Source organism: Heterocephalus glaber, unplaced genomic scaffold (genome assembly GCF_053883595.1).
Source record: "Heterocephalus glaber isolate CG9 unplaced genomic scaffold, H.glaber_assembly_v1.0 deba00001509, whole genome shotgun sequence".
NCBI lineage: Eukaryota > Metazoa > Chordata > Mammalia > Rodentia > Bathyergidae > Heterocephalus > Heterocephalus glaber.
The window spans coordinates 56,014,442-56,042,045 of NW_028258325.1; the positions used below are offsets into that span (position 1 = coordinate 56,014,442).

General features: G+C 37.4%; 1 protein-coding gene across 1 annotated transcript; it reads left to right on the top strand.

The window, feature by feature from the left end:
* The first annotated feature begins 18,688 nt into the window (after positions 1-18,688).
* LOC147825180 (uncharacterized) lies at positions 18,689-27,330 on the top strand. Its single transcript, XM_087187719.1, is given in 1 exon segment — positions 18,689-27,330. A coding segment is annotated over 1 exon segment (5,166 nt). The 5' UTR covers positions 18,689-19,605; the 3' UTR covers positions 24,772-27,330.
* Positions 27,331-27,604: the final 274 nt, after the last annotated feature.

Consider the following 27,604-nt stretch of genomic DNA (forward strand, 5'->3'; position numbering starts at 1 on the left):
CCTATAAGGAATTTCACTCAACCTATAATCTCCTGGGAGAACAAATAAGGAAGGACTGAAGATGAAATATGTAGTGTCTCAATATGGAGCAACTGGACAGAAGTGCACATGATGTATCTTGAATGTCTGTTTAATCGATGGGTGAATGAACAAATAGATTAGTAATGCACAGTAAAGACTGTCTTAAAACAGAAACTAGAGAGGAAATGCTGGGAGAGAGAGCACAAGAGCAAGAGCCAGAACAAGAGAGAGAGGCAGAGAGAGACAGAGAGGGGGAGCAATCACAATGGAAAAGAAATACATGATGTGTGTGGTTTTCTACCACTAGTTCTTCATGGGAAAGTGAAATAACATTAAAGGTATCTGGAGATCATTATTTCCTTTTTTTGTTTCAGCCAAAAAGGATTTTTTTCCTTTCTGGACTTCATAGGAGAAACAAAAGCACATGAAGGTCTAGTGTGTATGCACTTATTACATATATTGATTATATACATATATTTATATATTTGTGTAATTTGTCTTTTATATATTGACTCCGTCACTTAAGTTGTTTTTAGTGTGTACTAATGAACAAAAAATGTTTAACAAAAATGTATTTTAGGATAATTTATCGGTAAACTTTAAAAAATTAAAACCATGCTTAGAAGTATACTTCTTAGAATATACAGTAGTAAATGAATGTTGACTATAGAATTACTTATATCTTCAAGTATATGAAAAACTTAAAAAAGGTAATTTGGACAGTATTAGTTTTAATATGCTTTAAAAAAGTAGATACATAGATATATCTTTAAAAAGTAGATACAATAGATATATATTAACACATTTTTGTAAGGAACCATTTTTAAGGGTAGAGGAAGAAAGTAGAATCATCAGGATATTATTTCAAGAACTAATGGCTATTTTCCCAATTTTTATTTTCTTATTTTCTTTTTATTCTAGAGATTTCATATAAGGGATAAATGGATGTGGTGGTCTTTCTGGGCAAGGGAGGAAAAAGAAAAATGCAAATTCCCCAGAATCCCTGGGGGGAACCAGGCTGGTGTCCTATGCATGCAAATGGAATTATCTCCTAGGGAGTAAAAAAGACAAGAAGAAAAAGAACAAGATCTTGCATGTAATATTTGCTAAAATCTCATTACATAGACTGAGTTTTCAGTTTTCCCAGAAGCTATTATCCATTTCCTTTAAATTCAAATATAGTGTTCAAATGTATAAGATTTTCTGTCACATATTTATCGAAAATCCAAGTTGCCCAGCTGCCCTAACGATACACTGCAGCTTCTTAACAGCTGTATAATTTTGGGATGCCAAATACTCTGCAAAGTACATATACCAATCATTTTCTTGAATTTTAACATGTTTTAAATATCATCACATAATGGAAAGTAGCTTTGTCCCTGTTTCATATATGTCATCTGACCGTGTAGCATTATCACTCAACAATTTTCTTTGACATCTTTTAAAGAAATCTCACCTGATTTTTCAAAGATTTTCCAGCAAGTGTAAGTTTTTGTCTTGACAACTCTACATCTTGTTTCTGTGGTATAAATAACCACTACATGTAATTGTATTTTGGCACATTGGATATGAATTCATTTTAACAACTTTTTGAGGTCTGATTTAGGACAGTCTGATGAAAAATACTGCTTACTAAAAAATGTGGGGAAAGACTACTTAGAGAAAACCTAGAAATAAAGTGATTTAGAAATATAATTTTCATAATTTGTCAATAATAAATCTGTGGAGCCTTAAAAATGTTGGCTTTCAATCAACAGCTGAAAGACAAGCAAACTTATTTGGAGTAAATTAGTTTGGAGAGTTTGAGGACTCAGATTTTAATTGAATGCAAATGGTGCTCTCAGTATGCAAGGCACCCTCATTTGAACAATCTTGAAAGAGATAAAAAGAAGTCTCTCTATTCAGGAAATAGCACATTAAAAAGTTGTATATAGCCTAGTTATGTCAGTAAACCAGTATTATGTGTGTTACTAGATCACCTTGGTAGATGAAATGTATTATAATCAGGGTGTTTATCATGCATAATTACTGAAAAAGAGCAGTATTATATGGTTCTGACAAGCATGGATCTGTATTTCCAGATTTATGTTCTTTTAGGTTCTTAAGCAGAGCTTGTTATGTAGTAAAGTAGCACAAGCAGATGGACTGCCCTCCAGAGTACAATAGAACAATGTAGGATTTTACAGGGGAGAAAGTTTTCTTTAGCAAAACCACAGAAATACAAGCAACTAGAGAGAACAGTTCTACAATTGACCAGAAAGAAGCACTGGTCACATTTAAAATCCATTTGATGTATCTCAAATCTGACAAGTTGGACATTTATGAAAAGAGAGAGAGAAAGAAAAAGAGAAAATTTTCTCAGATATGAGTGACTTCAGACAATTTTTTATCTCTCTTACATTTTCTTTTCAATAACATGCAGGCAAGAACATCACTACCTATTTGATTGTATGAAAATTAAATGTAGTGAGAATGAAATGGTGAGATCTACACAATTATCATTTTCATGATTTTATAAATGAGGATAAATCCCAGAGTCTGAGTTGCCTAACAATACCCTGTTAGAGAGTAAATAAAGTGCTTCAGCTCTCTGGTGCCACATACAAATCACTCTAAATTTTAGTGACTTAGGGGAAGAATAATTGCTTATCTTTAATGACTCTCTTGAATCCGCTGGGCATGGAGTCACCTGACAGCTGCATTTCCCTGGTGCATCAAGTCAGGTAAGAGTAGGCTGCAAGAGCTGAGGGAAAGCCTTTTCTTCTCAATATTTGTGTCTACAGTAGCCTCACACCATGATTCTCTGCGTGGCATGAAATAAACCCCCAGCATACAAAGACCTTACCATACACCTGTTTTCCTCATGTTTGTTGGTGTCGCGCTCACCAGATCAGCTCACACGGTTATGCCCCAAGTCAGCATAGGAGGTCACTTTTCAAGAGCTTGCATCCATGGAGGTTTTGTATTGGAAGATGTCAGAGAAACAATAATCTACCTCTATGTATGTGTAAAAACCTTTTGGTCTTTTACATGTTCCCCTTTACTTAATACTTTCGCTAAGAACATGTGTAAAATATGGAATGATCACATAAATTATCAGAATGAAGAACTCTTTGGTATTCGAGTGTGTTTATGTGTGTGTGCTCACTTGGGCACTCATCAGCACTCACAGGAGGCAGCACCACTGAGACTTCTTGAAACTACCTGGAAACTACAGTGCTCTATAATTGCATAAAATTGCATAAAAGTCTGCATAAATAATATCATAGAAGTTTGTGGGAGAAAATGTAATAGAAGTAATAAAAATTTGAAAAGTAGGAATTTAATCAGGAAACAAATAATAAGGAAATTTTTATTTGCCTAATGGCCCAACCTGTTAATCCATTACTTATTGATGGGCATTTGATGACATGATTGTGTAAGGCAACAGAAATTAGCTGTTGAATTGAGCATAGCATGAAATAATGTGTACATGTACCTGTGATTATTTGAGAATATTCACTTTCATGCAATATACATTCATTTTTATCAGGAGTTTTCCTTAAAGTTTTGGGTTCTTCCTCTCCAAAATGCAATTAATATTTCCTCAAGCAGCAATTTTTCTATTCCTAAAGTCAGAGAGGCTATACAATAATCTCTCCTAGTACTAGGCACTAAGTAGGCACTTGATAAATCCAGGTATTGCTCCTTTACTATGTTTTGAGCTCTTATAGGAAAAAAACCAGCCAAACAAACAAACAACTCGTTATGCTCCTGCTCTCCACCTCCTGGTCCTCTTTCTACTTCTCCATCTCCTCCTTTTCCTCTTCTTTCTCCTTCTCTTCATCCTGATCCTTCTTTTTTCATGTTATGGTTCCTCTTCTCCTCCTTCTCCTTTCAAACTTCTAGTATTCAACCAAATGCAGTCCCAGTAGGTATTTGATAAATATTTGTGCTTTGAATAAATGTCATTATAGCATTTGTAGTAATTACATTACTTAAACACCTTTTTCAGTTAACTGGAGAACTTATAATAATTATATGAGTAGCACAGACACATCATATTAGAACTACATATAATTTTGAAATAAAGATGGAATATAAAATGTTCTTGTAGTATGTCTCTTTAATGCCAAGGAAGCTCTCTCTCAGGCTACTATTAACTGGTATCTCATATTAGATAATATTTCCAAATATGTTAATGTTTAACGATATTTATTCATAAGTCCAAACAGTGATATTCAGATATTAAATCTTTCAAATACTGATGACAGAGTATTAGGCAGTGGGATTAATATGTGATACATTAATATTTCTGCTGCACATCTATTTTAATTACATTTCATTAGTCTCTTTTAAATCCAATGCTGAGTAGAGTCACATTTTGCTTTCATAGATTCTTCTAAGATCATCAACTTGCACATAACGGGCAGTTTTGGGGAGGAAAAAAACAGAAGATTTAAATTTAAGTTAATTTTTATGTGTGTGTGTGCACATTGTCTCTCATGCTCTATTCTATCCCTCTTTGTTTTCCTTTTTCTCTCTCTCTCTTTTCTATCTTTTCAGTTTCGTTTCTCTTAACTTTTGTTTTATGTCTTGATATACCATATTTTAAATATTTTTGCTTACTATATTCCAAGAAGATTTAGTCATAAAACTTTTTTTTATTCTCCATATTATCTTCCAATCATGTAGAGTTTTGAAAAGTGCATATATGTCAAATTCAGTAAGAATTTGCAAGTGAATAAGCATGTCTCTCCAAAGAAAAGCTGTAGCATTCTTATTATGTGTTATGTATAACCAGTTCTCATAAATTAATAATTTAATGTCATCATTATTATATACTATGTTATCATTTACTTGTACTTCTGTAGGTCTAATAATATGTACCACTTTTGGATTTTTCTACCCATATACAAAATGTACACATTTTAATTATGCATCTTTACCATGCTGAAATGTATTAAACTATGTTTACATTCTTTAAAAAATTTATTTTCTGAAATGTTTTTGAATGTTACAACATGGATGAACTAGACACGTGTTAAGTAAAAGAAGATACCCACAAAAGGCCACAGGTTATATGATTAAATTTTTTTATGGTTTAGAACTATGTCTATCAAAAGTCTCATGTGCAAAGGAAGGTGACTTGATCATGGGGTGCTATATTCATCGGTGTGTTACTCCGTTGATAAATTCATAACTGAACATATGGTAGGAGTTGGGGCCTGGTTAGATGAGGTCACTGGTGCATGACCTGAAAGGTTGCATTCTTCTTTCAGGTTACTGACTTCCTCCTCTCTCTGCTTCCTGGTTGCCATGGGTTGAGCAGCTCTCCTCCATTATGCTTTTCTACCTTGGAGCCACCAACCATAATTTGAACACAAGGGAACCAATGTTGTGGCAGAGCAGAGCAGCTCTGTGCTATAGCCAAGTGCTACAGCTCAGTGTCACAGCTAAGTGCCACAGCTCAGAGGTACGGCTAAGTGTTACAGCTCAGTGTTGCAACCAAGTGCCACAGCTTGGGAGGCACAGCTGAGCTTTACATATCAGTGTGGCAGCTCTGGGTTACAGCGCTTGTTCTTTGCAGACTTGATAATCCGATGGTCAATTGAAGAGGTGGAGAAAATATCTTTATTATGTTGGTGAGCCCAGGCAGGCTCAAAGGAGTCTTACTGCTACACCAGAAATGAGAGACTCCTTGTATAGGGATTCACAGGGTAGGCAAGCATGCTCAATGAAGCAGGGGCTCAGAGTTACAGAACATTCCTGAGATGGGGTGAAGCTTAACAGAACCTTCTTTTGAGGGTGCAGAGTTTAACAGAACATTCCTGAAAGGTCACACATTTCAAATAGTCAAAAATCATTTTGATACATTGTTCAGGGGCCCAGCAGCACAAACTTCCATTTCCAAAACAAAACATTCTGTGAAAAAAAAATGGAGGCAAGGCAAGGGCCTGTCTTATTGTATAGCACTTCTGTGTCACCATGACCAAGATAAACCCCTCCTCCTTTAAATTGTTGGTGTTTAGTATTTTGTCCCAGCTACAGGAAAGTTGACTAATACAAAAAATTGATATTAGAAAAGTAAAGTCTTGATATAATTGTACCTGACCTGATGGTTAAGAAGCTTTCGAAAATGGTATGCAAGAGGAAGTTAGAAAGATTTATTGTTGCTAGAGAAGTTCTGAAATTGATCAAAAGCTTTGATGAGAGATCAGATCAGACTCATTATAGGAGAATGGAGAGGAAAGGCCAGGCTCAGGACATTTATTTGGGAATGAGAATTCTTTTGGGAGTTAATCTAGAGGTTATGTGAGTTACATTCTGGCAAAAAAAAAATGTGTCTGCAATTTGCCAATGTCCTGAGACATAGCAGGAGGCTGCCCTTAGGGGTTATGGACTAATAAAACTGTGGGGAAATTAAACTTTTCCTCCTTTATTTTGTGAATGTTGGTTATTTGGCACCAGTAATGGGAAAACTGACTAATATATGTTAAATACAATATACAAAATAGCAAGGCCTAAGTAACAGAAAGTAGATTATTTTAAAATTTTTAATTGGTAAGGCATAGTTTTTTAAACATTTTATTAGTACATGTATGCAGTGGATGATGTTTATATTCATCTTGGGGACTTGGTATATGTGCTTAAGATATCTGATTCCTTTTATTATCCTCCCTTCCCCAGTCATCTCCCTCCTTCTGTCTCTCGATCTCCTTTCTCCATTTTCATTATTATCATTTTTCTTCTTATTATTTATATTCATTGTGAGTAGCTGGCACATGTATGTGACACCCCTTAAATCTTTTCATGACTCCTTTCCCTCTCTCCACCATCATTTTTATATTTGTCTTTTATATTAAAATCTTGAAATTATTTATTACTCATAATATTTTTCTGGTGGATCTATTTAGATTTTGTATATATAAGATCATGTTGTTTATAATTTTACTTATTTCAAGTATATTTTTTCTTGCCAAGTTGCTCTGGCTCAAACTTCCAGTGGTGTGTTATATAGAAGTAGCAAAAGAGCAGGGCCAGGGATTTATCTCAGTGGTGCCACTGCCTGCCTTGCAAGCACAAGGTCCAGAGTTCGATGCCCAGTACCAAAAACAAAAAAACCTCTTTCACTTTTCTTTCTTTCTTTTCTTTTTTTAAATACCTCTTTCACTATTTCTTTCTTTCTTTTTTTAAAGAAATATACATCTTTCACTCTTTCTTTCTTTCCTTCTTTTTTTTTGTTTTGTACCAGGGATGGAACTCAGGACCTTGCGTTTGCAAGACAGGCGGCGGCACCACTGAGATAAATCCCTGGCTGGTCCTTTATATATTCTTGACTTATCACATACTCTTTTACCATTTCATCATAACTACAATGTTAGCTGTCTGCTTTAACTAGATGTGCTTTTTCAGGGTGAGGAAAATCCCATCTAGTTTTAATTTTTTGTATGTTTTCATCATTGTAGTATCTTGGAATTTAATATGATGTATTGTACTGGTTGACTTTCAGATGTTCAATCAACCTTGAATTCCTAAAATAAATCTTACTTGATCATCATGTATAACCCTTTTTTATTTTTTTGCATTTAATTTATTAGGATACTGTTGAAGGATTCTGTATTTAGGGTTAAAGGGATATTAGGCTATGGTATTTTTTATTTTGTTTTGTTTTGGTTTTGTCTTGTTTTGATATCAAGGTAACACTATCCTCTTAAGTCTCTGCAGTGTTCCCTTCTATCCCATTTTTAGAAGGAATTTATGAAGTACTAGCATTATTACTAGATTAAGCTTTGTTAGTATTTACCATAGAAGTTGCTAGCCCTGGACATTCCTGTGGTATTTTTAAAATTGTAAATCGATTGTCTTATAAGTCTAATTAGTTTATTTATTTTCTTATGAGTCAAGTTTTCATTTGGAAAGTTTGGAAAACTGACTCAAAACTTTATATGACCTATGTAATAAGGCAATTGTTTTAGGAAATGGTTAATATCATCTTAGTTATCTAAAATTTTAGTATATGGATATTGATAGTATTACTTTATAAACAATTCTACATTTTTTGGTAAAGTCTTTTTTTTTATTGGTTTGTTTTTCTGTTACTGGGGATTGAACCCAAGACCTTCACACTGAGCTATGTCCTCTGCCCTTTTTATTTTTATTTTGAGACAGGATTTCACTAACTTGATAAGTTTCCTGAGATAGGATCCAACTTGGGATTCTCTTGCCTCAGCCTCCCAGAGTGATGGGATTAAAGCCATTAGTCACCAAGTCTGGCTGGTGAGGGTATTTATTTATTTTATTTCTCAATGCAGCAATTTGAGCTTTCTCGTATTTCCTTTGTCTAAATCATCCTAGTTTCTTTATCCATTCCTGAGAATTTTGTTTCCTGAAAATCAATTTTAAAAAATGGAATCAAATAAGAAGGGGATGGAAATGTGAAAAAAATAAGAATCAAGATATATCATGTACAAGTATAAATTCCATTCAATGAATGTGATTATTATGCATATCTAAATTGTATCAATGAAGTTAATTAGTGATTAAAAAAACCTAAGTAGAGGTTAAAAATTATATAATGATTAACCATTTCCTGTTTTAATTATTTGTGCTTTAAATTTTATTATTTCATTTTTTTCTCCTTGTTTTGTTTTTAGTTTGATCTATTTCTTAGTTCCTCAAGTTAGAAATTTGGATTATTGATATGGGATTTTTTTCTGCTTCTTTAATATAGATGTTTTATGCTATACATTGTATATTTCCTTCTAAGTACTACTTTAAAAATATCCTATTAGCTGTTGAATGTTGTGTTTTGTTTATATTCATCTTAATATATTGTCCAATTTCCTTTGAATTCTTCCATGGTTCACTCGTTGTCTAGGAATGTGATGTTTAATTTCTATGTGTTATACATTTTCCAAATTTTGCTTTGTTATTGGTTTCAAAATTTAATTCTGTTGTAAGAAGAGAACAAAATTTATATTACTTCACTAATATAATTACATTGAATCTTGTGTTATGGCCCAGCATAAAGTTTATCATGGGGCATTTTCCATGTACCCTTGAAAGGAACATGCATTATGCTCTTGTTGTTTGTTTAGTGTGTTATATGTTGGTGAGCTAAGACTAGTAGATCTGTATTTTTATTAAAGTATCCTATATCTTTGTTTATCCTCCACATAGTTATTATATTCATTTTAAATAGAAATTTAAAGTCTCTAACTAATATTGTTGAACTATCAATTTCTTCTTCCTATTCAGTTAGATTTTGGTTCATATATATCCATTCCAGCTTTCTTATGTTTACTGTTTCAGTAGTAAATCTTTAAAAAATTTTTCCCATTATTTTGCTTTCATCCTATTTGTATGTTTAGAAGTAAAATACACACGGTATAGGTAGAATAATATAGTTGGATAAAGTTCTTTTTAAAATTTATTCTCTCAGTCTCTGCTATCTATCTATCTATCTATCTATCTATTTATTTATTTATTTATTTATGGGATCTTACTCAGGATTTTATTTTTAAACTATTTTCATTTAATATAGTTACTAATGCGATAGGTTTCTTAGTTATTTCTTTGCCATTTGTTCTTTCATGTTAACCAGATACTTTCTAGTGTGCCATTTTAACTCCTTTACATTTTATTATATATTTTGAATTATTTGTTTTGGAAATCTTAAAGTCTCCAGACTGTATGCTTCCATCCTTGTAACACTCTAGAGAAAGGAAAGCCATGAGGACATTGGAAATTTAAAGGAAATCAAGCTTTAAAATGAGGGAAGAATGAATAGACAGAGAGAGGATAATTAAGGTAGTAAATATATTTTATACAGTACTAAAGTGTCAGATACCTGTCATTACATATTTGTCCCAATCTACAGAATACATAGCACCATTATTAAACATTCACATAAACTATGTGTCAATGAAGGTTCCTTCACTATAACAAATGCATTGCTCTGTTGTGGGATGTTTAAAATATAGGAGGCTGTGCGTGACTGGGCACAGGATCCTCTGACCTTCCCATCCAATGTATTGGGAATGTAAAACTTCACTAGAAATTGAAATTGATAATTTTTTTAAAATTTGAGTTGTAAATAGGGACTGGGTGTAGTCATGTAAATAGTTATTACTAGGGCTCCACATGAAGGTAAACTGATGCTCTACCTGTATTTTGGTGATCATTTCACAAAGCTTTACTGGAACAAAATTCCATGAAACTGTATCTGCAAACACACAAATTAATACATATAGGCATTCTTAGCTATATGCAAGGAATTGGCTCCAGAACTTCTATGGATTCTAAACTCCACAGCTCAATTTTTAATATAAAATGGCAGATAGTAGTTACATATAACCTCACATAGCCTCTTGCACTTTTAAAATTACCTCTAGAGCATATTTTAGATTATTTCTAGGCTATTTAAAATATCTTATACAATATAAGTGCTACATAAATATTTGTCACACTATATTGTAGAAGGAATAATGATGAGAAAAAGTCTGTACATGTTCAGTAAAAACACATCTTTTAAAATGTTTTTGTTCCACTATTGGTTGAATCAATGGATACAGAGCTATTGAATAGAGTAGGACAAGAATATATAAAAATAAATCTGAATATGCTCTTTGGATTGGATTAATATACATTTATAATATTTCTTAACATTCATCTATGTATGTCTACCAGTGTTAATTATTTCTTCATATGAATTCTGTTACTATTGCCCTTTCATCTCAACGTGAAGGATTCTCTTTATTACTTCTTGTGGAGCAGGTCTACTAGTGAGAAATTCAGTATTTATTTACCTGTGAATAGCTTGACTTTTTCTCAATTTTGGGAGAAAATTCTCCTACATATAAATTCTTTATTCACAATTTTTCAACACTTTGGATTTTCCATCTCATAGATTTCTGGAGTCATCAGTTTTTGTTGACAAGTCAGTTGTTAGATTTGTTGAAGATCTCTTATACTGATGAGTCATTTTATCCAATTAATATTAAGACTCTCTCTTACCTTTGCCTTTTGATAATTGAACCATAATATATTTAGATGTAGATTTGATTTAAGTGAAACTGACTTGAAGTTTGTCTTTTAGTTATAGAAATTAATATTATTCATTAAATATATACTTGTCAGAAGATATCAACAATTAATTTATCAAATACTCTTTATTTCTTTTGCTCCTTCTCTTCTGAGATTCCCATTATGTATATCTTGATATATTCAATGTTATTTGTCATGACTGAAAAATGTTCCTCTCAAAAAATAAAGTTATTTGCCCGAAATCCTTAGGACCTGTGAATGTTATCTTATTTGGAAAAAAAAATCTTTGCAGATGTAATTAAGTTGAAGATCTTGGAGATTATATTATTGAGGATTATCTCAGTGGGGCTTTAAATGGATGATGGTATTCTCATCAGGAATGTGTGGGAAGAGCTAACAGAAGGGCAGAAGAGAATGGAATCACACGTGGAGAGCAGTGGTGACCAAGTGTCGCCAACAAACAACAGAAGCTGGGAAGAGAGAGAGGATTCTTCCCTATACTCCAGAGTAGAGGTGTGAAACTAAGTTTTTCTGAACCTTGGCCTTCAGAAATGTGAGAGAATAATTTTCTGCGGTTTTAAGCAACTAAATTGTCACAATTTCTTATGACTCTTTTAAGAAACTGATGATACTCTATTCCACAGGTCTCCTAGCACTGTTCATTTTACTGTTGTTCCTTTCTGTTCCTTCAACTAGGTAATCTTACTTGCCTTACATTAAGTTAGCTAATACTCTCTTTTTCTAGCTCAAATTTGGGTTAATATCATCAGTTTTTCAATTTTGTGTTGGCCTTTCCAAATGCTGGAGAAATTGTTAGATGCATTTTAAAAGTATTTTCTGTCTTTTCTCTGTATTTTAATATTCTTATTTGAAGAGTCCTTCTTGCTATATTTTCTTTTAATTATTAGATATAGTTTTTTTAAAAAAGTTTTTGCACATTTGTAGTGCTTATTTAAACTCTTGTATAGTAAGCCCAATATCTGAGTGTACTAGATATAATTTCTATTAACTATTCTTGTGTATAGTCAAACAATATTTTTTCATGTCTCAAAATTTTTTTGGATATTGGTCACTGTGACTAATGTAATATGACAATTGAGGAAATAAATTCACTCCCTCTATTGGTTTTCTTGACAATCCTGTTAATTTGTTTAATGACCCTCCTTGACTAGTTCAGTAAAGTGCATCTTCATAGGCAAACTCAAAGTCACTTACTGGTTAGCTAATGAATAGATAGGAATTTCCTTAAATGGCTTGAAAAAAATAATTCTTCAAGAAGGATTCTGGATGTATGGTGGGATAAATGTTCAATAATCCTGTCAGAACTTTCCAACTCTACCAAGTACCTCACTTTCTCCACATGTAGAGTTGTGATGTGAGTCAGAGCCATGAATTTAGACCCTTCTCAGGTTTACAGGCTTCTTTTTGTTGTTGTTGTTGTTGGTGGTGGTGGTGGTGTTTTGTAGACATAAAAACAGATGTGATCACAAGTATAACCTTTTAGTTTCTCAGGAATATATTAGTATTTTCAGAGCCCACTGTGGGTATCTCACCTTTCAGATTTTTCTTTAAAGTTCTTTGGACAGACTCCTGTTTGTATCTCATAGCCTCACATCCTATGCTGCAGGGATGTAAAACAGTAGCCACTAATTGTTTTTGACATACACCCTAGGGACAGGAATTTCCTCACTGAGACAGGTCTGACTCAGGCCAAATAAAATGAGAACTGTGACTGTGCCTTTTTTTAGGGATATAGCAGGGAAGCTAAACAGTGATGATTCTGTGACTGCTTTTTAAGGAACTCCAAACTCGTCTTTAACCAGTGACTCATTCTGATTTTCTTGGTTACCTTCGTTCTAAAACTGCTAGCTATGAAGGCTTTCATGATAGTAGCTAAGCAGGAATATGCTTACCCAGTTTTGGTTTTGCAAGCTCTTATGGAAGAGTAGATTTACAAAGATCTTCAATATGAGGTTCTAGAATCCCTCACCCCTCGACTCTTGTGGGATTTTGTTAACTTTGATTCTTTTATTCTCTATGTTCTGCTTAGAAACATGTTATTCCTCTTAAGAAAATGACTCACGTTTTTACAAGTTTCTTTCTGATGTATGCACTCCTCTAACCTTTACTTTTTACATTACAGCAATAGTATACAACTTCTTAAATTGCTAACGTCTCTTTTGGAAGTTATTATTTTTCTTACATACACATAAGCACATACACATATACACATACACATACCTCTACTTAAACATCTTTTCTCTCATGTCAATGCATCCATGAAGAATGAAAATTATACATGTTTTTGTCTATCATCTTGATTTATTTATTATTATTTAATAATATATTATTAAATACTGTATTTATTACTGTATTTATTTCTTATTAGTAATTTGCAAGATCCATAAACATTAATAATGAGCATGTTGATAACATTTAAAAATATCTATTTTAAAATGTTTTATTTTTATACAAAAATTTAAAAACAACTTTCTTTTTATTCATGACTATTTACACTTTTACCAAAAAATTACTCATGTTATTGTTTTCTAGTTTGAGAAAATTTGAATGATGAAAGAATAACTAATCGACAAGTATTAGACAGAAATACCTGATTGTGAAGTAGCATACTGTGCTGCATGACAAGAAAATTTAGAGATAATATCACTAGCAAGAATACTAGTACAAACTTGAATTTTTTAAATTGAATGTCACAAGTATATAAAATATATAAATTAAATTCCTAAAGTATTGAAATCTGTTTAAAGTAAAATGTATACATACTCATTCACAAAAAGAATAATATTATCTAATTAAAAAGTCATAGATGGCCAAATAATTTTAAACTATTGAGGTGCTTTAAGCAGACAGAAAATGTATATGCAAAAGTATGAATCATGAATCTAATGTTTTTGTTGGATTAAAAAGGATAATTTTTTATGAACATTAGTGAGTTTTAATTACAATTAAACCACATTCCCAGTGCTTTTGTGCCTGACTTTTTCATTCCCTTCACTTCTGTATTATGTTCCTAATTAAAAGTCTAAGTGAAAAAGTTTCTGGGATTGGAAGTAGCTCTATTATTTTTACCGTTTCCATGAAATACAAAGACTTTTGGTTTCAGAGAAGTTCAGGCAGGCATTGGAGTTCTGCATTATGCAAGGAAATTGCCTCACAATTTAATCTAATTTGGAGAGTGCTTCAGTCATGGGTTTGAAGCAGTATTTAGTTTAAGAATCACTCTTCTGGAAGGGACAGATAATTAGTAACTTTACTACATGCAGTAAGTAAAATGTGAGTCTATGTGTTCATAAACTTTGTCTTTACATCTGAGAACTAGATTGAACATTATAGATGATTCCTGCTTCTTGTTAGTATTGCCTAAGCTGTGTGGGGTGCCTGTTTCTCTTAAATCTTCAGCTTTCACTTTAATAACATTCATTTTCTCATTGCTACCTGACTTTTCATGTTCACAAATATACGTCCTTCTGACAACAGCTCTCTAGTAGTAGGGCCCTCAACCCAAACAGAGTTTTAGAAAATATGTACTGTTCACTTCCGGTAGTCATTAATGGAGCAGAAGAGTCAAGATTTACCACAAGGTTATGGCTAGCTAATTATGTCCTAGCTTCCTTGCATAGTGCAATTAAATCCAAAAATCAGGTAACCCCCAAAAGACTGAGTTACAAATACTCATTTACTGACAAACAATAAATACACCTTCATCTAGGAGAAAGAATAGTGAAATAATTACAAGAAATTACAGAAAAAACCCTGGAACTTGGCCTAGGTGTATTATAAGGATAAAAACAGGGCACTTCTGATGGTGAAGGGGTTTTCTGATGGTTGTATGGAATAAAGTAGTGTGCTGGAAAACACATTTGCTAAACATTACCATTAAGCAATTCAGCAAACATTTTCACTTTCTCTCCAGTACATACGACAGTGGGAACTGTGAAATAAATGACCCCAATGTTCAGTTGAGTATAAAACCCAGGGATAATGCCACGTGGGTGGTGATATTTGTGCCTGGCAAAAGCACACCTGCCTTCTAAGGCTCTAAGAATGAAGAATTCAGTGCAATTTAGAAAAAAAGGCTTCTTAAAAATTAGAAAATAATGTATGCCCATCATTTTCCTGTCCATTTATTTTTATTTCTACAAGGCCCCATTTAAAATTTTGTACAAGCAAAGAGAATGTTGAAAACATGGAACTAAGAATGAAGTACTCTTTTGATCTCAATCTGATGATTTAGATTCTCTGAATATAACAACCCTCAGTACTCTTAATGTGTAAAACAGGAAAACTTCTTGTTGATTTATCAAGAATGATGAAAGCAAACTCAATATAATCTTCGATTTATTCATTTGTTCCCTGTAACTTTTATTTTCTAAGTTACTTTTTTTCTATGCTGAAAAAATATTGTGTGTGCTATGATATTTAAGTCAAGAGAAATTTTTGCCTATTAATAATTTTCAGAAATATTCTGCTTTTTTAATTTATTTGCTCATTTTATGCTTCTTTTCTCTACAGAGCTCCAGCTAACAAATGCCAAAATGTCTGTTTTGTTCACTCTTCTGTGGCCAAAATCTAAACCTATATTTAGCACAAATATTGAACTCAATAATTTTTAGTAGGTAAGCTTTTCTTATTTTTCTGAGAAGTATATTGGTCAAATATTACACCAAGCCAATAAGCTACATTATTCAACTAGAAAAAGCAAAGAAACATTCCAAGTTTGTGAAATATTCAAGCTATAATGAAAATATATAAAAATTAAAGGACTTTACTTCAAAATTTACCTTTATGTCAAGACACATCTATTTAATACTTTCAAATAGTGGATATATCTTGTCATTGAGCAATATTTTGGTGGGGTTTTTTTTAGCGTTTTTTTCATTACAAACACACACAAAATCAGAGATTCTGGAAAAGCTGGGAGTTGTGTAGTATCTAGAAAACCAGATTCAGAAATATTTACTAAATGAAAACACTAATTTAAAAACTCTTGGCAATCTAGCACAAGACTGGAAGAATCAATGCAAATTGTAACCTAACCCAGACCAAACAGTATTACATGACAGTGACAACTTCTTGTAAACTTGTGACCAGGATAGGATTCTTCAAATGTTTGGCTTTTGTGTCTGGATTTACTCTTATAATCCCAGAAGAGGAGTTGGTTTGAAATATGCTTCCTATAGTATCTTTGTGTTTTTTAAATCTTTGAAATAATTGTGGTTTGCATCTGGACACTATTTTTACATATTCATTGTAATGCTTCCAAATCTGACAATTGTTTGAAATACAGAGTTGTGGTAATTAAGCTGACACTGCTGTAGTTATTTTCATGAAATATTTCTGAGTGTTTTTTTTCAGAATAGAAAGAATAGATAATAAATTCTTGTTTAATAGTAATTGAAATTGCATGAATAACTTCAAGACCAAAATTTTCAAAAGGGGTATTTCTGAGGATTGAGAACTCAGGCTAGTTCCTAAGAATGCTTCACATAAAATATGAAGGTAGCCCCTGTGACTAATATGGATTAAGCAGTTATGAAGAGAATGAGGTTGATAACAAGCTTGGGGCATGTCTGTTGACTCTTCAAAGAGTAGAGTACAGACATTAGCTGAAAGACTGATCGCTATAATTGATTTGGTTTTAAGCAAGTATTTGAAAGTGAATAAACTTAAGTGTTTAAATGTTTACAAAGTTTTTAGGGAAAGTATTTTACCATTTCTTGAGTTTATTTTTGCTTTGTATTTATTTCTGTTTTAAGTATTTAGAATAATTTTTAATATGGCTCTTGTTTGTGAACAAAATATCTCTGTGGAAACAATGTAAGGTTATTTTGAAAAATACAATGTCTATTAAGAGAAAAATAAGGGAAAAAATGCAACCAAAATGTTGTCTGTAGTCATTAGTGGAGTGAGTAATTATGGAGCATTTTGTTTTGCTGTCTGACGTATTATGTAATATTCAAATATTACATGCTTAATTTAAATAACTTAAATAATCAGAAAAAGATAAAAATGCAAAAAATCATTTGAGAGAAGTAAGTGAGCTTAATATCTATGGTTTGAATGTGCTTTTAAAACATTTTAATATATTTTCATTTTTAAATGTCAAAATAAGTTTAGAGTTGACTTATTTTATAATAGATGGTATACAATATTAACTTGCAATGATGACATTACATTTTATGAAATATTATTAGCCAAACAATGATTCTAACTTCGTATTTCTGATTGTAGTATAGTAAGACAATATGAATATAATATACAATAATACACATTTAAGCAGTCATATGAAATAACTACAGAACTTTCAAAAGCAAGAACAAAATTCTTAAAAGTAAAAAACTATCAGAAGACATCACTCAGTATATTCTATTTTCTAGGTATTAATTTTGATTCATTAAAATATTATTATATATGAATTTTAAAAATAATTAAATTATATTTGATAAAATCAGATGAGAAAATGTAGAATAGCTGAGATTCAAATTGAAGTGCTACAGAGCCAAGGATTTAGCTTGGTGGTTCTGCTGCATGCCTTGCAAGCGCAAGGTCCCGAGTTTGATCCCTGGTACCAAAAACAAAAAAATTGAAGTACTTCAAATCTCTTACCACACTACCAGATTTGTAAGCTAGCCACTGAAATTGTATTAGATTAGAAATTGATCTAAAATAGATCAAAATTGTATTATTTAGAAATGGGCCATACATTCTATAACACAGAGATAATGACAATGAAGATCTGTCACAAAATTTTATAAGCTAAAATATTAATAAGCATTTAAGAATAGAGTTATACAGGTACAGAATGTATCCTAATGTATAAAATGTATGTATGTTTTTATATATTCATATCTAGGTATTTATACAGATGTTTATAGATGTTGTATTTGACTTTTATAAAGAATTCATCATAATTTGCTAGTATTTTTATTTATTTTCATGTGGGCTTTTTAAATGACCCTTAAACTATAGGATCCCACATATGTCAGCAGGAGTTGAATCTTTGGTGCTTATTTGGAGGTTATTTAAGCAATAATATCAGGCGTTGTGTCATCTAAAATGGATCAATGTTGAATGACTATATACTGTTGATTATAAATGTAGTGAGTAGTCAATACTTTAGAAGCATTTAGCAATTATTCCAATAATTTTAATGCAAATTTTAGAAGGATTTTAACTTTGCTTCACCAGAATCTTTGGTATTCACAATATTGTGACATTGCTTACTGTTCATGGAGAACACTAACAAAGTAACTAAGAAAATAAGGAATTCCAAGCACAACCAACTTAAAAAAACGACTGAAAATGAATGGAAATATCATTCAAAGATTCATTGATTTATTCATTCAGTTAACAATTATGTGTACTATGAAACACTGCTATACTATCTGTGGTTTCGAGGAAGTTGTAAGTTGTTAATAGTCAAAGAAAATGTCCCATTTCCTGGTACGTATATTTAAAAAAATTTCATATTGTAGCTGAAATCTACTTGCATTGATATTTTTGCTTTTGTTTTTAATTACTACATGTTTGCAGTACATAATTATTTCATTTCTTGTGTGAAGCTGGGACATGTACATAACACATCTTAATCTCTTTTCTCATCTCCTCTCTCTGTGGAGCCAGAGTGACTCCATTTTGGAGCTGTCTCCTTTGTTCTCTCAGAGTGACTCCATTTTGGAGCTGTCTCCTTTGTTCTCTCAAATTTGTGCTTATCCACTCAAAATTCCTAAGTTTATTACCCAGCCATCTGTGTACTCAGGAAGGACATTCCGGACACACTACCTATAAGGTAAACAGTTAATGGCTAACTGCCCGCAAAAGATAGATGTGACCATTAGTCAGTGGACCTGCTAACCATCAGCTTATGACAGTCGACCCCTAACCTTTGCCCCCTTCTCCCTTGCAAAAATCTATACGTAACCCCCTTAACCCCCCCCCCCCGAGCCTAACCAATCACCTGGCTACTAACAACCAAAGCTTGATGTATACTCAATAAAAACCCTGCTAGTTTCGAGGCTCGGGGCTCTCAATCTCGATCCGCTGCGTCGGTGACAATTGAGAGTCCCTGCTTAAGCTTAAATAAACGACCCTCGTGTGCTTACATCGGAAACGGTCTCCTGGTGGTCTTTGGGACATCGCGATCTGGGCACAACATTTGGGGGCTCGTCCGGGATCCCAAGACCTTCAGGACTCCCGTACCGGAGGGTCAACGCCGGCTGGTGAGTGTTTTCTTTGTGCTTGTAAAGTCTGGGCCTATTTTCTGGGAAGGTCGGCAGACGGTCTAGGCGGACGCGCTGCAAGGGCCGCCGACCCGGAATCCTGGAAGACGTTCCGGATTCCACTGGTGGGGACGGAGTGCCCCAAGAGTACGGGTCAGTGAGACTCCTGGAGGGACGGTGCGGGTCGCTCCCGCGGCACGGCAGGAGGCCGTCGTCCCATTTACATTGCCTCCGATCGCGCGGAGGACGGTTTTGTCTCACCTTGTGCTTCTCTGTTGCGTTTGTGTGTCTGTTTGTGCTGACTTGGACCGAGACGATGGGACAGACTGTGACTACCCCTCTTTCCCTTGTAACAGACCATTTCAAAGAAGTTAGGGAGAGCGCTCATAACTTAAGTTTAGAAATTAAGAAGACTAAGTTCATCACCCTCTGTGGCTCAGAGTGGCCCTCCCTCGGGGTAGGATGGCCCCCCGAGGGAACTTTTGATTTGCAGATAATTCGCAGAGTTCGTAAAGCCATCCTCCCCCCCGATCAGATACCCTACATCGCCGTTTGGGAATTTCTGGTTTCTAACCCGCCCCCATGGGTTAAGCTCTTTTTGCCTTCACAGCAGCAACAACCGGAGTTAATCCTGACGGCCAAAGAAAAGGCTCCTAAAAAGCGCGCGGATGAAAAACAAACCGAAACCAAGCCAACCGCGCCACTTTACCCTGTCCTCCAGGGAGGGACCGAGGAAGATCTTATATTTCCTCCCCCCTATTCCCTCCCCTTTCTTCCGCCACAGCAGGCTGGAGGAGGTGACCCAGTCCCAGCCGGGGCTGGGGAGCCCGCCCCGGGCGCCGCCGACAACCGTGATGGTCCCGCCCAAAATACTCGTCACCGGCGCGCCGCCTCGCCGGCAGGACCGGCAGATTCAACTGTCTGCCCGCTGCGAGCAATAGGGCCCCCTGATGAACATGAAAACCAGCCTCATCATTACTGGCCCTTTGCTACCAGTGATCTTTATAATTGGCGCCGACAACATGCCAATTTCTCTGATAACCCTAGAGATTTGATTAACCTGTTAGAAACTGTTTTGTTTACCCATCAGCCCACTTGGGATGACTGTCAACAGCTTCTGCAGGTTCTGTTCACCACTGAGGAACGAGAGAGAATCCAGAATGAGGCCAGAAAATTGGTTCCTGGTGACAGTGGTCAGCCCACCACCAATGCAGACACCATCAACACTTCTTTTCCTCTGTCCCGACCTAACTGGGACTTCAATACGGCAGAAGGTAAGGAGAGACTTCGAGTCTATCGCCAGACTTTATTAAGAGGTCTCAGAGCAGCGGCGAGGAAGCCCACCAATTTGGCTAAGGTAGGAGATGTACAACAAAAGTTAGATGAAAGCCCTGCTGCTTTCCTAGAAAGAAGTCAGGAAGCTTTTCGTAGGTACACTCCTATGGACCCAGAAGCAGTTGAGACAAAGGCAGCTGTAATAATACATTTTGTCAACCAGGCGGCACCAGACATTAAGAGAAAGTTACAGAAAGTAGATAGGTTAGGAAAAAAGAGTATTCAGGACTTAGTGGCAGTGGCAGAAAAAGTGTATAACAATAGAGAAACCGCAGAGGAAAAACGAGAAAAAGCTGATGACCGCCAGACCCGAAACTTAGCTCGGATCCTTCTGGCTGCCACTGCGGGAGAGCAGAAAGAATGTGAACGTAGACTAAAAAAGATTGTGATGGAAGGAGAAAACAAAGAGAGACACAGAGAGCGCCCCCAGTTGGGGAAAAATCAATGTGCTTATTGCAAAGAATACGGACACTGGGCCAGGGACTGTCCTAAAAAAAAACAGCGAGAAGGACGCCCCAAGACCCCTATTCTGGCTGCGGATAAATCAAATGATTAGGGGGGACGGGGTTCGGCACCCCTCCCCGAGCCCAGGGTAACCCTAAAAGTGGAGGGGAGACCTATTGAGTTCCTGGTGGATACAGGGGCTCAACATTCAGTCCTACTCAAACCGTGTGGCCATATTTCTGATAAAACCTCCTGGGTTCAAGGAGCTACAGGCATGAAAAAGTATTCATGGACAACCCAAAGAACAGTAGACTTGGGAGTGGGCCAAGTAACCCACTCATTTATGGTTATACCAGACTGCCCCTACCCCTTATTGAGAAGAGACTTACTTACTAAATTAGGGGCTCAAATTCATTTCCAACCCGGGGGCACAAAAGTCCTTAATCAAGAGGGAAGGCCCATTCAGGTACTAACCATAAACCTGGAAGATGAATATCTACTACATCAAAAGAGGGCCCCTCCTGATCCTGATATGGAACAATGGCTCTCCATGTTCCCACAAACATGGGCGGAAACTGGAGACATGGGGCTAGCTATACACAGGGCACCGGTGTTTATAGAAATAAAACCTGGAGCAGATCCGGTACGAGTTCGCCAATATCCTATGCCCCTGGAGGCCCAGAAAGGAATAACTCCACACATCAGGAGGTTACTTGCTCAGGGGATTCTCAGACCTTGCCAATCGGCCTGGAACACCCCCTTGTTGCCAGTACGAAAACCTCATTCTAATGACTATCGGCCAGTGCAGGACCTCCGGGAGGTAAACAAGAGGGTTATGGACATCCACCCCACAGTGCCTAATCCATACACCCTATTGAGTTCTCTTCCCCCGAGCCATCGCTGGTACACAGTCTTAGATCTCAAAGATGCTTTTTTTAGCCTTCCACTGGCACCTAAAAGCCAACACATCTTTGCGTTTGAATGGAGTGATCCAGAGCAAGGCATCAACGGACAGCTGACGTGGACCCGATTACCTCAAGGATTCAAAAACTCTCCCACCATCTTCGACGAGGCCCTACATGAAGACCTGGGTGAGTTTCGCCTCCAGAACCCCCAACTAACTCTGTTACAATATGTAGATGACCTTCTTGTGGCAGCTGAGACACAGAAAGACTGCTTAAATGGAACCAAGAGACTCTTGATGGTCATAGGAGAGCTGGGGTATCGGGTGTCCGCTAAAAAGGCCCAGATCTGCAAACCCGAGGTAAGCTACCTGGGGTACGTGCTTAGAGAAGGGCAGAGATGGCTGTCGGATGCTAGAAAAGAGACAGTTCTTAAGATACCCACACCAGATTCCCCTCGAAAAGTCAGAAAATTCTTGGGATCGGCGGGCTTCTGCCGCCTATGGATACCAGGGTTCGCAGAGCTCGCAAAGCCCCTCTACGAGGCAACTAGAGACAGTCAGGCTTTTCAATGGACAGAAAAGCTACAAAAATCTTTCGATCAAATTAAAACAGCCTTGCTGACGGCACCAGCCTTGGGCTTGCCTGATATTACTAAGCCATTCCACCTTTACATTGATAAAAACAAAGGAGTCGCTAAAGACGTCCTGACCCAGTATCTAGGGCCATGGCGCCGCCCAGTGGCGTACTTATCAAAAAGACTTGATCCAGTTGCGTCAGGATGGCCCCCGTGCCTAAGAATGATTGCAGCAGTAGCTCTAATGGTCAAAGACGCTGACAAGTTGACATTAGGCCAAAAACTATGCGTGACCACCCCTCACGCCATTGAGGGAGTCCTAAAACAGCCTCCGGATCGATGGCTCAGTAATGCTCGCCTGACCCACTACCAGAGCTTACTCCTAAATCCAACCCGAGTTGTCTTTCAGGCCCCGGCTGCTTTAAACCCAGCCACACTGTTACCAGACCCGAACTTAGAGGCTCCGCTTCACGACTGCACAGATATCCTGGCCCAGGTACACGGAATTCGAGCAGATCTGAGTGACCAACCATGGCCAGACGCAGGCAACACCTGGTACACTGATGGAAGCAGCTTTGTTCGTGAGGGCCACAGGTATGCTGGGGCAGCTGTGGTGACAGAAACTGAGGTCATTTGGGCAGAACCATTGCCCACCGGGACCTCAGCACAATGGGCAGAACTCGTAGCCCTGACCAAGGCATTGACTTTAGGACGGGGCCTAAAGTTAAATGTATACACAGATAGCCGGTATGCCTTTGCCACTGCGCATGTCCATGGGGCCATCTACAAAGAAAGGGGACTCTTGACAGCTAAAGAAAAGACTATTAAAAACAAAGAAGAGATCCTTGCCCTCTTAACAGCCCTCTGGCTACCAAAAAAATTAGCCATTATCCATTGCCCAGGACACCAGAAGGGCGACACTCCAATTGCCAGAGGAAATAATCTAGCTGACCAGACGGCCCGAAAAATAGCTTTAAAGGTTGATCTGACACTGGCCACTCAGCTGCCCGATCCGGGAAGTGCAGCCCTACCAGAAAAACCCCAGTACACTGAAAAGGACTTAAATTGGATAAAACAATTACCTACGCCCCAGTGCCTCAACGGGTGGTGGAAATCTTCTGATTGTAAAGTCATCCTGCCTAAGACACTGGGAGAACAAGTTCTCTCCAAGATACACCGGACCACCCACATGGGCACTCGGAAAATACAAGATCTCCTGAGACATGCTGAAATTAAGATCCGTGATGCTAATTCTACAATTGAACATATTGTTGCTACCTGCAAAGCCTGTCAATTGACAAATGCCACCCACAATAGGGCCAACCCAGGAAATAGGCTGAGGAGAAACCGACCTGGAGCCTATTGGGAATTGGACTTCACCGAGGTAAAACCTGGAAAGTACGGTTATAAATACTTGTTAGTTTTCGTAGATACTTTTTCAGGATGGATAGAAGCGTTTCCTACCAAACACGAGACAGCGCAGAGTGTGACTAAAAAGCTGCTAAAAGACATCCTGCCAAGGTACGGTTTTCCAGTAATGCTAGGATCAGATAATGGACCCGCCTTCATTTCCAAGGTGAGTCAAACCCTAGCACAGGTGTTGGGGACAGATTGGAAATTACATTGTGCATACAGACCCCAAAGCTCAGGACAGGTAAAAAGGATAAATAGAACCTTAAAAGAGACCTTAACTAAATTAACCTTAGAGACTGGCGGTGACTGGGTGACTCTCCTTCCCTTCGCCCTTTATAGGGTGCGCAATTCACCCTATAAAATGGGGTTGACCCCCTTTGAAATCATGTTTGAAATTCCCCCTCCCATTATCCCCAACCTTCACTCAAATGTACTTGTTGAATTTGATGACCAAAAGTTGTTACTTTCTTTAAAAAGCCTCCAAAGTGTACACGAAGACATCTGGCCTAAGTTAGAAGCCTTATACCAGACCGGACCACCTCCTGAGCCCCATCGCTACCGACCTGGAGACTGGGTCTTCGTTCGGAGACACCGGCAGAAAGACCTTGAGCCCCGTTGGAAAGGACCCTACGTCACAGTCCTGACCACGCCCACTGCTCTCAAGGTCGACGGGATTGCTTCATGGGTACACTACACCCACGTTCGCCCTGCAGATCCTCACACTGTCCTAGAAGACTTCGTTCCATCATGGCAGGTGTCCAGAGACCAAGACAGTCCCCTCAAACTCAAGCTACGTCGTCGACGATCGTGATTATGGTAACTGTACTTTTGACACCGACACTAGGAGGACAAAACCCATATGCTCCCTTAAATTTAACCTGGATGATCATTAGTACGTCTACGGGCAACATTGTTAATAGTTCATCCGAAGTGGCTCCACCACTTACCTGGTGGCCAGACCTAGACTTTGACCTGTGTTCGCTCGCCACAGGGACTTGGAACACTGGAAACTGGAAAATCGGGCCTAGAGGAGAGCCAATATGTAAAAAAAGGCATAGGCCAATGTAATACTAATAGAACATCCCTGCCCATGGCTCCAGTACCCATGGCCCCTCCTAGACTTGACCCTGGGTGTAGCCATTCTCTTGATAAAAACATCCTACAAAACACCCCCTTTTATGTTTGTCCGGGAAAAAGGCACACACAGTCTCAGATAAACAAGTGCGGGGGACCTGACCAGTTCTATTGTGCCAAATGGGGATGTGAGTCCACGGGCACCGTCTCCTGGGCCCCGCCTGTCAAGGACGATTTTATTTCTTTAAAAAGAGTCCCTGGGCCCCCTGGCCTGCAGACAAATCAAAAGGGTGGTAATTTCTTAGTTCTTAGTGGCCCCTGTACCGGGTTCCTCTGTAACCCGGTCAGACTTTCATTCACGGATTCAGGTAAAAGGTACACTAAATGGGAAACAGGCCAGACTTGGGGACTCCGTCTATATCAAGATGGTTATGATACCGGGTTGTTATTCACTATAAAACTGAAGGCAGAGCCGCTCACCATAGGGTCTCCCCAATTGATAGGGCCAAACTTGGCGCTAGCTCCAATAGCCCCTTTCAGACCTATTAAGCCCCCTCCCCCAAAAAGCTCGCCTATGTCACCAAAACCAAACGCCTCCGTACGGCCATCAGACTTAACCTCCGCTTCCACATCCCCGCCCTTGATTCAAATGATCACCCAGATTGATAAAGTCGATCATAACCGGGACCAGGACCCCCTTTGAAAACTGATGGTTCACACCTTTAAAGCCCTAAATGCATCTAGGCCAGACCTCACTCAGTCCTGCTGGCTATGTTATGATACTAAGCCCCCATACTATAAAGCAGTAGCTTATCTAGACAATTTCACTAAGTCAGACAGCCCGACTCAATGTAGATGACAACAAAAAGGGACAGCTAGGCTGACCCTACAATCAGTAACTGGGCAAGAAACTTGTGTCGACAGTGTCCCGGCCTCCCACCAACACCTTTGTAACAAAACCGTCCTTAGACCTAGGCCTAAATATCTCATTCCCCCTTATGACGGGTGGTGGGCCTGTTCCTCTGGACTTACCCCTTGTGTACATGGGCTAGTGTTAAAACAAACAAGAGATTTCTGTGTACTTGTACAATTAGTCCCCCGGTTGTTATATCACTCAGAAAAAGACATCCCCAGCCGCCTGGCTGAAACCCAGGTCAGAGTTAAGCGAGAACCTGTAACGGCCATTACTTTGACCGTTCTCTTAAGATTAGGACTAGCTGGGACAGGAATGGGAGTTTCATCGCTACTAATACACAATAAATATTATAATGACTTAAGGACAGCCATAGATATAGATATTGAAAGGCTAGAAAGCTCCATCTCCCACCTCCAAGAGTCTTTAACTTCACTAGCAGAGGTAGTCCTCCAAAACCGAAGGGGGCTGGACTTAATTTTCCTTCAACAAGGAGGACTCTGTGTTGCACTAGGTAAAAAATGCTGTTTCTATATAGATCATTCAGGAGTAGTCAAAGAATCCATGGCTAAAGTTAGAAAAGGCATCGCCAAACATAAACAAAAAAGAGAACAATCTCAAACCTGGTTCGAATCTTGGTTTAATTCTTCCCCTTGGCTCACTACCCTAATTTCTACCCTGTTGGGCCCCTTGCTTATCGTGTTGCTACTATTAACCTTTGGACCTTGCATACTTAATAGACTAGTTTCGTTCATTAAAAAGCGAATTAACGCTGTTCAGTTAATGGTACTCAGGTCCCAATACCAGCCAATACCTATTGATTTGACAGAATTAACCCCCAGAGGCCCATGATTGGCCCTCTACAGCACCCTGAGAAGGGGGGAATGTGGAGCCAGAGTGACTCCATTTTGGAGCTGTCTCCTTTGTTCTCTCAGAGTGACTCCATTTTGGAGCTGTCTCCTTTGTTCTCTCAAATTTGTGCTTATCCACTCAAAATTCCTAAGTTTATTACCCAGCCATCTGTGTACTCAGGAAGGACATTCCGGACACACTACCTATAAGGTAAACAGTTAATGGCTAACTGCCCGCAAAAGATAGATGTGACCATTAGTCAGTGGACCTGCTAACCATCAGCTTATGACAGTCGACCCCTAACCTTTGCCCCCTTCTCCCTTGCAAAAATCTATACGTAACCCCCTTAACCCCCCCCCCCCGAGCCTAACCAATCACCTGGCTACTAACAACCAAAGCTTGATGTATACTCAATAAAAACCCTGCTAGTTTCGAGGCTCGGGGCTCTCAATCTCGATCCGCTGCGTCGGTGACAATTGAGAGTCCCTGCTTAAGCTTAAATAAACGACCCTCGTGTGCTTACATCGAAAACGGTCTCCTGGTGGTCTTTGGGACATCGCGATCTGGGCACAACATCTCTTTCCTCCTTCTGTTCTCCCTCCATTTCTTGATCCTCTTCCCCTTTGAGAAATATCTACCTATTTCCTATTATGTTTATATTTACTCTTTATTTATATTTTGGATATTGACTTTATATTGATGCACTTATGTTAGTATGAGTGAGATGCTTTATGAATTTTTTTAAAAAGTGAATTTCTCAACTTTTTTTTTTAACCCTAATAACTGCAGTTATATAAAGGTGTGA